Source organism: Cebus imitator, unplaced genomic scaffold (genome assembly GCF_001604975.1).
Source record: "Cebus imitator isolate Cc_AM_T3 unplaced genomic scaffold, Cebus_imitator-1.0 Scaffold515, whole genome shotgun sequence".
Classification (NCBI taxonomy): Eukaryota; Metazoa; Chordata; class Mammalia; order Primates; family Cebidae; genus Cebus; species Cebus imitator.
The window spans coordinates 442,679-458,228 of record NW_016107830.1 but is presented as its reverse complement, the minus strand read 5'-3'; the positions used below and the strand labels follow the sequence as shown (position 1 = coordinate 458,228).

The 15,550-nt window shown below is 36.2% G+C and overlaps 2 protein-coding genes across 6 annotated transcripts in view; one reads left to right on the top strand and one right to left on the bottom strand.

The window, feature by feature from the left end:
* The window catches only part of SLF1 (SMC5-SMC6 complex localization factor 1), an 82,571-nt gene extending 71,935 nt beyond the window's left edge, over nucleotides 1-10,636 (bottom strand). For 3 of the 4 annotated variants that reach the window (XM_037733319.1, XM_037733321.1, XM_037733322.1), the window contains exons 1-4: nucleotides 10,558-10,622; nucleotides 10,106-10,361; nucleotides 527-640; nucleotides 298-373 (exon numbers count right to left, since the gene is read on the bottom strand). In XM_037733319.1, coding sequence (XP_037589247.1) covers nucleotides 298-373; nucleotides 527-640 — 190 coding nt within the window. In that variant the 5' untranslated portion in view covers nucleotides 10,106-10,361; nucleotides 10,558-10,622. Of the gene's footprint in view, nucleotides 1-297; nucleotides 374-526; nucleotides 641-10,105; nucleotides 10,362-10,557 lie in introns of all 4 variants that reach the window. The other variant, XM_017514085.2, reaches the window with a different exon arrangement.
* The window catches only part of KIAA0825 (KIAA0825 ortholog), a 443,396-nt gene continuing 438,099 nt past the window's right edge, over nucleotides 10,254-15,550 (top strand). Inside the window, exon 1 of one of the 2 annotated variants that reach the window (XM_037733312.1) lies at nucleotides 10,254-10,379. The gene's annotated coding sequence lies outside the window, so the exon portion shown is untranslated. Of the gene's footprint in view, nucleotides 10,380-10,702; nucleotides 10,985-15,550 lie in introns of those variants that run through there. The other variant, XM_037733313.1, reaches the window with a different exon arrangement.

The following is a 15,550-nucleotide window of genomic DNA, read 5'->3' as shown; positions in this document are numbered from 1 at the left end:
ACAAAAGCTTAAGTTTTGACAGTTTGTGCCAATCTTTCCGTTAATGTATTTTTTTTTTGTCTTAAATAAAATACACTAAATCCTTGGTGAGGTAAATATTTCTGCCTATTTAATACATTGTTCATGTGTTACAAAATTTTACTCAGAAAAGTAAGCCAAAAAATATGTTAAATATTTTCAAAAAATATCAGAAAAACACATTTAGTTTGATATATAAATGTGCTATCTCTCCAGAGACTAAAATACTTTTTAACACAAAGATTGTTTTCAAAAGTTGGGGGAAGACAGTTAACGTACCTGCTGCACAAGCTGCTAAAAATTTTTCACTCTTACATAGGCGTTCGGCTATAAGATGTGTACAATTTTTGTATTTCTGGAGGGAAAAATTCATATCAAGAAATGTTACAAAAGTAAGATTTCCTTTATAACACATTCTTTTTATTCTTGCAGTATCAAGAAGGCAAGCCAGTATTTTAATTCCAGTTATTTTTCAACTATACCTTGAACATTTTGATAAGTTTCTTACCTCACTCTTAATAAAAGTGCAATCTAGTTTTAAAAGTAATTTGACTAGAGCTTCCTTTTCTTCCATCTTAAATCCTGTCATTTGGATGATATGCTTTGGGGCACCATCTTCCATCTAACAAATATAAAAATACAGAAGATAACATACATTAAAGATATTATTCACAGGGTTAACATTGTTATTTTTTCTTAACTATGAGTACTAAACTATTAAACACATAATGAATTAAAAATGTCAGGCATAACTGTTAAAACAACAGTAAAATTACTTATATACAATAGAAATTAGTTTTTGAAGTTATCTTCTCAAAATGTGGCCTTAAAAAAGTGAGGTTTTTTTTTTCTCTGATTTGAACATTAAAAGTCTGAATTAGTATATTATTTGACAGTAAAACACACTGATGAATATACTTCTTCAGAAAATGACAGAATGTTATACAAATATTGGCATAATGTTATACAAGCTTTATTTAAACAGTATTGTTTGCTAAGAGCTTTTGAAACTTATAGACAAGGAAACATTCAGATTTTACACGTGGACAGATATTAAAGAATATCTGGAGAAGTTAACAGAACTCATGGTCCCACAATATTTATATCCAATAATTTAGTACTAAAGTAGGTACACATAATGATCCTGGATCCTATTTGCAATCCACATTTCTTAACTTTGCTATTTGTATGTTAATTTTGCCATTTACAAGGTAGACTGAAAATCATGTTTTTTATTTCAAATCTACATTTATTTTCATAGGGACCTTAATCTATGTTTTAATATAGTTCACAAAAAGTACTTTGTGTTTAGGGAGTACATAACTCACTGAATTTCTCATCAGAATACAATTTTGTTTGTTTACACGAGGTTGAACTGGAAAACTAGAGAGCATCTTAGAGAAAATCTCATTCTTTTCACAGACGAGGAAAGCAGGAACTAGAGACATCAGGGCAGTTTTTCATTTCTCTAACAATTTTGTCACCATAGCTGTGGATTAATAGCTAAGTAATGCCATAGCTAGAGTAACAACAGTGGCTGTTTTCAACAACCAAAGAAACAATGACTTCTTTCAACACAATCACAAGTAAACTTCAAAAACTCTTAACAGTTTGAACCCAGAACTAACAGCACACAACTGATGAAGTGAGAAATGTTCTTTATAGAAATTCTATTTTTATAAAACATACATACACACACACACACACACACACACACATTTATTTAAAGGTTGAAATTTAAGAGTTAAAATGGAAAGAAAGTCTCACTATAAACAATTTAAAGCATTACTCAAAAGTGAACTTTTATTTCCTTGCTTAGAGTTTCGAAAAGGAGGAAGTCCAGCTAGGGTAACTGTACTCCTGGTTTTTCTCTATGCTTCATCACTCCCCATTTTGTTGGAGAAGCTCCTTGAGACAACTAAATGGATATTCTTTGCTCAGCCTATCTGCATATTTGCAAAGACGGTCCACATAAATGCTTTCTGACACATCCTAAGGAGCTGCCAGTAGCAGTCCAGCACTGCCTGTGTGTATAAGTCAATTCAGAAGTTATATACTAAGAAGCACACTGTGGTTCCATATCAAAACCATCTCCTTCTTGCAGAAGGATGATGCAGGAAAAACAACAAAACAAAAACAATCACTTCCTTCAAAACAATGTTTATTCAATAAAAAAGCTGATAATTGGACCTCAATTTATCTAAGTTTCACATTTCCCAGCTGGCTGCAAAAGAAACAAAGAGATACAATGTATTTTAACCCTCTAAAACTCAGATACAGAACATAAGAAGTGCCTTAAAGATAAGGCTCTTCAATAAAATAAAGGCTTTTTAAAAAAAGTTACAAGGGTTTGGTGTAGTCAGTATAACATTTTTAAGTGCACCTAATAGGGATTCTTCTGAAAATAAATCATACATATGAAACACTATCATCAGTAAATTAATCAAGCTTCTTGTATAAGGAACCCTTTACTGTATTAATCATGCAATTTTTAAAAACCATTCACATGGGTTAAATAATGTAGCTCTTGAGTGCTAATATCCATTAACAACATAGACAAGCAATACATAAAAACTATGAAAGAATATGCTCTGCTGCTAGAAATAATAATTTAGTCTGATGCAGAACACATATGAATACACACAGAAAAGCTGCATTTGGATTATAAAACATATGTCCATAACTAGGGAGAAATGCTTTCATTACTTCTAGGGAATAATTTTTAAAAATCCGTTAAGCAAATTTCCTTTAGAAAATGACAGGTCTTGGCAGGGCGCTGTGGCTCATGCCTGTAATCCCAGAACTTTGGGAGACCAAAGTGGGCAGATCACAAGGTCAGGAGTTTGAGAACAGCCTCGCCAACATGGTGAAATCCCATCTCTACTAAAAATACAAAAATCAGCCAGGTGTGGTGGTGGGCACCTGTAATCCCAGCTACTTGGGAGGCTGAGGCAGGAAAATCGATTGAACCTGGGAAGCAGAGGTTGCAGTGAGCTGAGACCACACCATTGCACTCATGCACTCCAGCCTGTGCAGCAGAGAAAAATACTGTCTAAAAAAAAAAAAAAAAGAAAGAAAGAAAGAAAAAGAAAACAACAGGTCTTTTCAGAAATACTGGACAAGTGAAATTAAATATATCTGTGAATATCATCTCAGTATTCAATCAATACTTGTTTTTATCAAACTGGTTTTATCAAAAACCTCTGTTATCAGAGGAATACAAGTGTTCTAAACACATATGCTTGTCCTACTATTTGTATATTTTTAATGTATTTTAGAGCTTCAAGAGCTATTTAATGGCTATTTCGGGAATATTGCCAAAGAAGTTTGAGTGGTTTTAAAAAAAATCTAAAATCCTCCCTGAGTATTATAAAAATTGATGTATAAAAACAAATATTAAATAATCGAAATACACAAAAAGTAATGAAAAATAAAAATTGTTATAATACTGTTACCAAAAAAGCTTTATTTAAAGCTTATCCTTTAAATTTTATTATTTTGCTTCCTCGAATTAAATAAGTTATACAAAAATAAAGGAAACATAGTACACTATGTTGCTGTTTCCAGATCATGTTAATAATAGCTATTTTTAAATTTGAATATTATTAACAAGGCAACCTTTTAACATATTTTGGTTTCATGTATAAATTATTAGGATTTACTGGAGTTAGTGTGTAAAGCAAAGTTTTCACCTTAAACCATATTGTCTTTATAATAAATATGATGGAAATAACCCACTTTGTGTATTTAACAGCATTTTCTGTCAAAGCAAGAGCCCATAGTAAAATGAAAATAGGACTAACTGTATCATAGCAGAAATCAGGAACCCCTTTTAAAGCAATTTCTTTCTTTTGAAAATGATTAAACACGAAACTGAAATTAAACATACAATGGAAAGGGAAGTAGGAAACCAAAGTGAAAAAATAGAATGCCCTGATTCAGACATTATCCATAAAATATGGATATGTTTAAAAACAAATCAGAATACAGAACATTCTAGTCACAAGTTTATCAGAAAAATTGAACTACTAGCTAAAGTTTCATCACAAATCCCAGTGATGGCCCAAAATAACTAGCACAGTTTAAAAACAGTTTTCTACAATAAAATTATCTACCTCAAACAAGAGAGTTTGTAATACATTTAGCAATTTTTTTTTTTTTTTTTTTTTTTTTTTTTTTTTTTTTTTTACAGCAGACAATATGACAAGTGAATGACCTGGATCACAGATCTAATTCATGCAATTACACAACTATATATGTAGGTACAGACATAAACATGTATAGATGTACTGATAAGATTTATTTACAAAATTCATGGTTTGATGGTTCTTTCTGACCCTGTAGGATTAACAATATAATAACCTGATATGTCAATGAAGCCAAAAAGAGCACTATAATTGATTTAATACATATCAATAACCCAGACAATTAAAATTCCTTTAAAGTACAATCAAGTTTAGTGTAGGTGATATGTCTGGGGTATGGAGGATCAAGAGCTAACATCTAGAAGTCTTTCAGCACAAGTAAGAAAGTAAATTGTACTAGTGGTTACGTCCAGAAAAATTATAGATCTCTCTAGAACTCATGGCAGGGCAGGGAGGGGGGTGGTGTTCCTTGGAGCATTCATATAGAAGATGCTATCCTAACACCAAAAAAAAAAAAAAAAAAAAAAAACAAAAAAAAGAAAAAAAAAAAAAAAAAAAAGCAAAAAAGAGAGAATGACTTTTGACAGTTAAAAGTTTTATCTTTACTATCAAAAAAATTAAAATTATATGACATTCTTGGTTATGAGAAAATGTCCTTCTGTAGTAATTATTTTTAAAATCTTATAGTAATTAACAAAAATTAGTTACTTACCTTGAACAATAAAATACAACTAAGAAGATAATGACTGTGAACAGAGTTAGCCTTTATGCATAGCAAGCAACTGTCTCTGTGGTATGGACTTTCCCAAAATATCTCCCACATGGGACTATTCTTGATGCCTGAAATTCCTTTGCAGTTGGTGTAAGTCCAAAATGCAAATAAAACCTATAGAACTCTTCATCTTAATTAAAAACAATATTTATTATAAATTAGTTTTTTAGGTCCTTTGAATTCTTTATAATTTGACACATAGCTAGAAGATGTTTGAAGAACATGTTGAAAATTGAGCTTACAGAAAAGGAGGAATACAGATGTGAATACAAAGGTCTGGTTTGGGAGGCAAGATGAAAGAGTAGGGTACAACCCTTGGAAAAAAGGGGAAGGTGCAACGAAAATGAGAGGCAGGGATGCATAAAGAGGCTTTTGTAAGGAAAATAAGAATAAACGCTTCTCTACTCTGCATTACACAGGGCTGGTTTCTTTTATAACAAGCCCTACCTATAAATGAACTCTGAGAAGATAGAGAATCTTAGAAATAAATTGTATGGTATCATTAGCTAAAATAAATAAGGGTTTAATAAAAAACTTTGATTTATATATTTAAGAACTAAAGTTTTCCCCAAAAAATAATCTTAATAGATTTATCTTTCAGTTTTAACATGCACTTATTATAGAAAATTTGAAAAATTCAACAAAGTATTAAGATTAAAATCATTTCTAATTCCTTCAGTCTGCAATACCATTGTTACCATTGGGGAGGGGGATTGACTTCCAGGTTTTATCTGAGTGTGAAAAACATATTTGACAAGATTTGGACATTACGTTGTCTCATATCTTCAGTTTTATGTCTATTATATTGTAATCATTTTTCCATGCCACTTAATACTCTTCATGGTGTAAGGTCATATGATAACTAGTGGTTTCTCAATGTTTGTTATTTTGGTGAATCCTTTTGATTTTAAACCTACTTCTACAACAAACTCAGAAAAATTATTTGAAACTCCCCTCATCTGAAAAACATATAACAAGCACTGAATGCAGTCAAGATTTTTGCTCTGAATTAATGAGTCTAAAAAATTTTCATTATTTCTCTTATCTAAAACTTTAACTGGGAAAGTAAACAAATAATTGTTAAAACTGAAAAGCGGTCCAAGTGTTAGATCTCTGTTTGAACCAACAGTGCAAAAGGCAGACACATGCCACAGTACTTACAGTGTGTGTGTAAAACACTGTTTGGCTTTCAACTACTAGTGGACTTTAGAAATTCTGGGCCCTTTAGGCTTAGGAGCTGAATTACACCCTGGTTTAAATTTATTCGGCTGGCCTTGGGACATTTTGTTTTTTAAGACACAGTGTCTGTTTCTTACTCCATTCTTCAAAGATATGAGAGAGAGAGATTCAAACGCACGCATGTGCACGCACGCGCGCGCACACGCACATACACACACACAAACATTATTTGACAGAAGTATCTAGTGATGAGACTTGAGGGATGCTCTTATTCCATGTCATTATTTGGGAAAGAAGCAGTAATTAGTCCCTTTGCTGACAAATTTAGCACTAGAAGGAAGAAACAGGAACAAGCAGCAAAGTGCATATGGTGAGAAAAATAAAAGAGGCTTGCGGGGGCATATGGTGATGTCCAGTCTATCCAATATTGTACAAGGCACAGGCTGGGCAGATGTTAATTTGGGGATAAAGGAGTTCTTAAGGAAGCAAGTTGGTGAAGAGAAGCAAGGTTCAGAAAAAAAAAAAAAAAAAAAAAAAAAAAATAGGTGGACAGTAGATATTGATTAGCCATAGGGGACAGAAGTCAAATGTGCTTTGATATCCTAGGAAATTTGGTTTTCTTAGGAGGAAGAGCATGCATCTAAGATTGAACAAGCAGTATTTAACTTTTATTGGGGACCTACTGTGGCTTATATACTTCATATATGTTAGCTCATTTCCTTCTTCACAACATAAGTGCTATTTATTATTCTTATGCAGATGAGGATAATGGGAAATCTGAGTGATAAGAAACTACCTCAAGATTACACAGCTAGTAAATGGTGAAAACAAGATGCAAAGTCTTTGTGCAAAAATTATATGCCTTTTCTACAACACCAAGCTGAATTAAATTTCAGAAGTTAGTCTAATACTTTCAACCACATTTTAATTTCATAAAGCAACCTACTTTCAGCTAACACAAGAGAAAGATACATTACATGAAAGGGACAGTACAAAGGTGGGAAGACATTTTAGAACAGCAATATCACTGGAAAAAATTTAAACATAATTATAAATTATTTTCAGTAAAATAACTGTCTAAAATTTCAACGCATTTCTAGAAGCAATCTAAAGAGTGCCTTTTTTTTTTTTTTTAATGAGAAACAAAGTTTTCATTATTTTCCTCTCAAAAGTGATTTGGTACCACTCAGTCATTAGAGTAATTCATAAGGGCTTTCTTCCTCCTCGAAACTAACCAAACAGTGTATTTTAAATTCCAAAGTAATTTTGAAAGTATGAATTAAATGAACTTAAAAGTTTCAGGGTTATTTTACTTTTAAGCAGTAGCATTCCCTTATAAGGTGAGAAATAGTACATAGTACCTTACACAGATGTATTTTCCATTAGTATATTCAAAGAGTCAATTACAAGAGTAACAGATGATGTTTCATTTTAGTTATATTTTTGAGGGATTTCTTTGTTTTGTTTAGGGTTTATTATTCAATGTCTACCCAGAATTTTTAGTTTTACTTTTTAAAAATGTTTTCCTGGAAAAAAAAAAAAAAAGAAAAAAAAATGTTTTCCTGGCTGGGTATGGTGGTTCATATCTGTAACCCCAGCACACTGGGAGGCAGAGGTGGATCACAAGGTCAGGAGTTTGAGACTGGCCTGGCCAATATGGTGAAATCCAGTCTCTACTAAAAACACAAAAATCAGGCGGGCACCTGCAGTCGCAGCTACTCTGGAGGCTGAGGCAGGAGAATTGCTAGAACCAGGAGGCGGAGGCTGTAGTGAGCTGAGATCAGGCCACTGCACTCCAGCCTGGGTGACAGAGCGAGACTCCTTTCTCAATAAATAAATACATTAAAATAAAATGTAAAAAATGTTTTCTTTAGGCCGGGCACAGTGGCTCACACCTGTAATCCCAGCACTTTGGGAGGCTGAGGTGGGCGGATCACCTGAGGTGGGAGACCACCTGACCAACATGGAGAAACCCAGTCTCTACTAAAAATACAGAATTAGCCAGGCGTGGTGGTGCATGCCTGTAATCCTAGCTACACAGTTGGCTGAGGCAGGAAAATCACTTAAACCTGGGAGGCGAAGTTTGTGGTGAGCCGAGATCGTGCCATATGCATTCCAGCCTGGGCAACAAGAGCGAAACTCCGTCTCAAAAAGTTTTCTTTAAGTGGTGAAAACCCTACTTTAGAGTAATATAATCAAGATACATATAATAAGGAAATATTAATTAATAAAGCTATACTGTTGGTTTCCCAAAAAGCAATGTTTTTGAACATCATTGTAAATTGTGGATGCGTATTATGAAATCTTAAGAGTTCTGAATTTTGATTATCAAAAGTAACCACATTTGACCATCTTTTCAATGACTTTCACGTGCTATATGCTTTATGCTTTAGGGAAGAAAATGTTATGTCATATAATTCAATTTTACTTAATCAACACATAATAAAATCTGAATTTAGAAAACAGAATACGGGTTTATTTGCAGTACTGAAGGTTAGCTGTCTTTACAACAAAATTGACTTAACCATTCAATTATTTGAACATCCTAGTTCCTTTAAATTAAGAATACTGAGTTAACTTAGAAATAATGAAATCTGGCTGGGCCCGGTGGCTCATGCCTATAATCTCAGCACTTTGGGAGGTCGAGGCGGGCGAAACCACTTGAGGTCAGGAGATCGAGACCAGCCTGGCCAACATGATGAAACACCATCTCTATTTAAAATACAAACAGCTGCGCATGGTGGTGTGCACCTGTAATCTCAGCTACTTGGGAGGCTGAGATAGGAGAATTGCTTGAACCTGGGAGGCGGAGGTTGCAGTGAGCCGAAATCGCGCCACTGCACTCCAGCCCGGGCCACAGAGCAAGGCTCTGTCTCAAACAAACAAAACAGAATGAATGAATGAATGAAATTTACTCCCTTATACATAAATCCACTTCAAACTAGCAACTTACATATTGAACATCTGCAATATACATAATCAAACTTTCCAACAATGAGAACATCTTGCACATCCAGATACCTCCACGAATCGAGGCACAATGGAATAACATAAACCAAAATGCCCAACAGGTGAATTGTCTGTCACATATAAATTGTAAATTCAGTTCAGTTGTTCATTCCCAATGTCTCAACAACAACAAATTTTTCTTTTTAATAAGAGTAATTCGTCAAAAAAGAGGCTGCCGCCTCCAAAAGCAAGCCCCAGGTAACACCTGAGTCAAATAATGGTATGAAGTACCCAAGACCTTTTTTTTTTTTTTTTGTCAGTATTTAATCTGAGGCTTTGGAAGTGGAAGAAATCTTAAAATAACCACTTAGTCTTGTTTCCAGCCTTCAAGCAGCTGAAATATAATCCCCAGAAATACAGACCCTCCCTCCAGGGAAACGTGTATGTGTGTATGTTTGTGTTTAAAGGCCTAGAGCAGTCAGAGATAGGATCACTGCCGTTTGTGTATGTTTTAAAAAAAAAAGTTCCACTAGAGAGGAAAGAATAACACAATATTCTTCGTCACAGGAAGGTGGGCCTGGGGGAACCCAGCCACCTTCGAAGACGCTAAGTTACGGAAAGCAGCCAAAACTCTGGGATCTGGGTGAGGTGTCCCCATCGGTTCTATGGAAACGAGAGACGCTGGGGGCCTAGCGCCTTCCAAGCGGCGGACCGAGCTGCAGAGCTGCGCAAGCAGGAGCAGGGAAAGCGGCTCAGCCCAGTACTGCAGGGAGGCGCTCGGTGCCGGTCCCCGCCGAGGCGAGCGTCGCGGGGTCTGCAGCAGCACCCACCACACCAATTCCAGCGCCAAGCGCGAAGTCGGGAGAGCGGGAAAAAACAGCGGCTGGAGAAAGGGCGAGAGCCAGACACCGCCGCCGCTCACCCCAGCCGCAACCTTCCCAGCCTCAGAGCCGCAGGGCAGAAACTTAGGGGGTACAGACTGGGAAAGAAACATCCCCCCAGAGATAGAATGCACTGTGTCTTCCGAGCTGAGCCCCTTTACCTTCCCGGCCGAAGTGTGTGAGATGCTTTCCTCGGGTGGCGGCGGCGGCAAGAGCGACGACTGCCGCTGCAGCACTCAACTGTTTCACTAATCCGGGCTCTGGGAAATAATTTCCCGCCGCGCGCTAGGCAGCCCCGGAAGCGATAGTATCATTTCCGGGTGGTTGTCAGTGACGCTCTGGAGCCGTCGTCAGGGTGGTCATCGCTGTTGCCGGGCTTGAGTCCGGCCAACGGGTCAGACTCCCGCTAGATCACCACTGGAGGTGGAAAGACTGGTAAGTGATTTTACTGGGTTGCCTCCTGGGCCTGATATTAATGGCTGGCCAGGGCTATCTGCCGCATTGTGGCCAGCCCCACAAGTGAGGGGGCGAGGGTTGAACCAGGAGTCCCCATCCAACCCCGTGGCGTTTGACACCCTGCGCAGCTGGAGAAGGCCCTGGGATCCCGCCTTACCGTCTTCTCCACTCGCAAAAATCTGTCTCCGACTTGGAACTCGACCTCGAGTCCCCAGGTGTCCCTGGGCGAGGCCGAAAACACCGTGTATGGTGACTCGGCGTGATGCCGAGTTTCTCTGCCAATGATCAACGAGTGTCCTATCTCCCATTGGCAGCGTTTGGCCACTCTCGATTCCTCAGTACTGTTTCCGTAGTTCTGGGTTGCCATGCCTGGGAGGCAGGCGGTTGGCTGAAGAAGACATCATTTACAAACATTTGGAAGTGAGATGGGGAGGTTCCTTCCTGCTTTAGAATTAACTGAAGGTTCCCCCTGCCATTTGAATTGGGTGAGAAGAACGGTCTTTGTTTTCCTGGCTGAGACATAAGAGAACAAGCTTGTAATTTCATGCTTGGACATTAGATGCATTTTTGGATGGCAGTGATCAGTAAGTAGGTGTGCTTTCAGAAAGAAATGTTTGCGCTCTGCTCCTTTGTCAATAATGAAGGATTCAGGAGAATTTTGGATGGAGATCTGAGGTAGCCAGAATAGTTGTAAAGAGAAATTGCTTCCGACAAAGGGATAAGGTGAGGAAAGGTGATCATTTAAGATTTGAAAGTTGTGATGTAGTGAACCTTGGCGACTTCTCATAAGTAATGCAGTTTCTTAGGTAAGTAGTTTTCACTTGCCACCTTTTATTTAAATAATTACCTCCCACCAACCCCCATAAAAGGCAGCTGATTAATTTTTTTAAAAAACAGTCAGTTCCCAAGAGAGTTGTAAGTACTATTGCATTTTTCTTTATGGGTATGCTCCCCATACCCATAAAAACATTTTCTTTATGACAGCATACTCATAAAGAAAAATGCAATATGTTTAATTCAAGGTGCCTGTTACATCAGGCCAGTGCCTTCTTACCTTTTGAAAATAATGCAACCATATTTAGGACAGCACATTGATTTTCTAACCTTGTTGGTTAATAATTCAACAAACTTATAATCTCCCCCATTGATTCCAATTTTGACATTTTGTTGAATCTTGTGTGCTTTCTTTATTTCTCCAGTTGAAAGTATTAAAAATTATTTCAGGGATATTATGTATTATTTCTGTATAGCAACTAGTTTTTAGAGGCAGTGCTTTATCTCTATTAATTGCTCTTGAATGTAGCCAATCATTAATACTTACCCCGAGTAGATACTATCTGCCAGGCACTTTACATTTATTCTTTTATTTAATGCTTAATAAAGAAACTCACAAAAATTGTGTTATTTCTATTTTGCAAACAGACTGAGACTCAAAGAGGTTGTGATTTTCCACAAATGATATTATTAAATAGCACAATTAAAATTTGAATCCAGACTACCTGACTCTAAATTTTGGCTTTTTACTGTGCTCTATACCTTTATGAGTAAACATAACAGTATCATTTTCACTCGCAGGTAAATTTGGATAGATAGTATGTTACATTTAGAAATCAAGTGGATAGCAAAACTTGAGGATAAAGGGACTTACTGGATGCGTTCAACACCATAAGGTAATTTTAACATGTGAATAATGCAGTTTCTTTACTGCCTTTATTCTTGGCCAGTTTTATTATCCTAATTCAAACAAATGCCTATACTGTACATTGACATAACACTTGGGGCAAATACAGAAGATTTAGAGATCATCAGCATATTGGTGACTCAGTCCAGAGTATCAGCTATCTCTTTAGGCAGCTTTTCACACACACATTTGTATACATGTATACTTGTATTTGTGTGTGTGTGTGTGTGTGTGTGTGTGTGTGTGTAGGGAGAGAGAATGAGCAAATGCGCACAAATTTATAAAATTGAACTTTGTAATGATTTATAAGGAATTATTTATTATTAGCAAAACTGTTCTGTTTCCCTCACGTAAACCTCAGACAGATAGAGGTTATCAAATAGTTTCAGGGAATGTGCTTAATTAAACCTGCCCATTTCAATACCCTATTCTATATAGAGAAACAGAAGTAGCCTAATTGTCAGAGAATTTACAAAAATTTAGTTGAAATGACCAATACTAGACATGACACAGAACTTAATTTTAAAGAATATCCTGTTTTACAACTAAATAGGTATAGCTAGCCTCAAATACTAATGTGTATTTGATTATATTGCATTGACTTGTAGGCAGATCTTTGCATTGACTCGTAGGCAGATCCTGTAGGCAAACCTCAGGGATATTTTGCTATCAAATTTCAGTTCTTATGAAGGTTGGGGTTATGTCTGTTTTGTTCATCATCTCATACCCAGCATCTAGCACTGTGCCTGGCATGTAGTAGAAGCTCAATAAGTAAGTCAGGAGCTGTGGCTTATGACTGTAATCCCAACACTTTGGGTGTCTAAGGCAAGAGGATTTGAATCCAGATCCTCTAAATTTTGGCTCTATTTACTGTGTTCTATACTTACATTACAGTAAACTATGATCACACTACTGCACTCTGGCCTGCACAACAGAGCAAGACCCTGTCTCTAAAGAATAAAAATAAACATTTATTGAATGAATTATTCCTTTTTAAAATGTTATTTATCCACTAGAAGTATTCGTACATTCCTTTTTAAAATGTTATTTATCCACTGAGAAGTATTTATATGTTAATGCTTAATTATTGTTACTCACCTTGACCCTGAAATATAGTATCCACTCCACACTCATTCATAAAAGGCAATGTGCTGTCCTACAAAGAAGACTGGACTGTGAGACAGGAGATAAGAGAATATCTAATATTTTTTTTCTGTGTTTATTCTCTGCTACTTAGTGTTAAATTACTTCTTATAGCACAATGGATAAGTATTATTATCCTCCTTCTACAGATGAGAAAACTGAGGCGAAGATAAGCTTTGTAAATTGTCCTAGGTTACACATAGTCATTAAGCACAGCTATGAGTTGAATGAAGGCCTCTGACCCCAAAAGCAATAGTCTTAACCACTTTGCTACATTGCCTCCAGTTGAATTTTTAATCCTGGCTCAGCTGCTAAATGTGTGCAAAAGCAAATTTATTTCTCTGGGTATCATGTTTCTCATCTATAACATATGGGAGTTTGATGGATTAGATTATCTGTAAGGTTCCTCTTACCTAAAAAATCCTCTGACTTTAGTTGACTCCCAAGTTTTATCTGAATATAGCAGTTCTAATGTGCCAGAAAACCCTCATCAATTTTGATGTGTTTCATGTAAGCTTTTATATGTGTTCATATCTTCCACGTTGGTAGATACACGATCATGTTTTTGCAACAGAAAGAACAGAGTTTTAAAAAAGAAATAGAGTTAAAAAAATCACAGCTATCCTTTTTTTTTAACCAGCTATGACACTAATAAGTCACTGAACCGTTGTGGGCTTATGTTTTCATGTGTAAAATGGATCCATAGGACTGCTGTGAGGGTTGAGTTGATATATAAAGCCTCAGACACATTGCCTGACACACAATTGCTATTAAATAAATATTGATTTTTTTTTCTTGCTCAATCTTGTAAGGATAAAAGATTAGTGGATATAAAACTTCTTTATAAATTAGACAAAGGTGAATAGTCTTTTCACTTACAGTCTGCTAGGAGAGTGAAAGTAATATACACAAATAATTCTTGTATGTGGGACAATTTACATACATAATTGAACACAAAACATGATGGGAATGCAGAGGAAAGGAATTCTTTTTTTTCCAGGAGGGCAGATGAGGAAAGACCCCAGGAAAAGGGTAATATTGAGTTTGTGCCTTATAGGATGGTAAGGATTTTGGCAGGGTAACAAAAGGGACAGGTGTTCTAATGGAAGATGCAAAAGTGTCAAAAAAGAAAACCTAAGTCACTTTGGACATGTAAAATGACTGAAGGCTGGTCATAAAGTGAAGATAACAATGTGGGCAAGTTAAAGATGTTAGGCTTTTAACAATAAGCAATAATCTGTGTATAACCATGATGGGGTGGAGGATGGAGTAGGCATTTGTTTTCTTTGTTATGGAAAAATGCCCATTTGTTGCAGAAATATTAGAGTATACAAATAACCCAAAAAGGAAACAGAAAGGAAGGGTTGCCCCTGATCCCACCACTCAGAACTTATGATTTTTCTCTGTATTATTACAGATTTGCATATATGTGCTTTTAAAATAAAAATGAAATAATACTATCCATATTGTCTGGTGACCTGCTTTTTTTCAGTGTGTTATACCATGAATTTTTCCATGTCAATAAATTTGTTTCTATAAAATAATATTTAGGGCCTGCATGCTATGCAATTTTATGAATATGCTATAACTTTTAAACAGGCTTCTTACTGTTCTTTTTTTTCAACATTGCTGCAGACAAGGTAAATTTGTTTATTGATTTTTTTAGTAAGTGCAGGTGGCCGGGAGTGGTGGCCAGCATTTTGAGAGGCCAAGGCGTGCTGATTGCCTGAGCTCAGGAGTTTGAGCAACACGGTGAAACCAGTCTCTACTAAAATACAAAAAATTAGCCAATAGTGCCAGTGAGCACCTGTAGTCCCTGCGACTCCAGAGCCTGAGGCAGGAGAATTGCTTGAACCCGGGAGGCGGAGGTTGCAGTGAGCTGAGATCATACCACTGCACTCCAGCCTGGGTGACAGAGTAAGAGATTCTCTCTCAGAAAAATAGAGAGGACAGGTCAAACTTTAGTGCATCCCTTGAAATACATACATCCCATGTAAAAATTTTAACAAATACAAAAACTTAAAACGATGTCATTTTGACTAATTAGGCAATGTGGTATGTAAACAACTGTATTCGGAGAGGACCAGGGGTTGAGCTTGAACTCATGAACATGTAATGATAGCCTTGAAGAAGTTACTTAAATCCTCTGAGCCACAATTTCTTCATCTGTAAAGTGGTAATGCTATCAAGTTTATGGATTTACTAGGATTAAATGTACCAGTGTGTGAAAGTACACAGGCATCTGAAAAATTTTGTTAGAGGTCTCTAGTTTTGTTTTGTTTTTTTTTTTTCCTTTTCTTTTTTTTTTCCCCATTTATTTTATTGC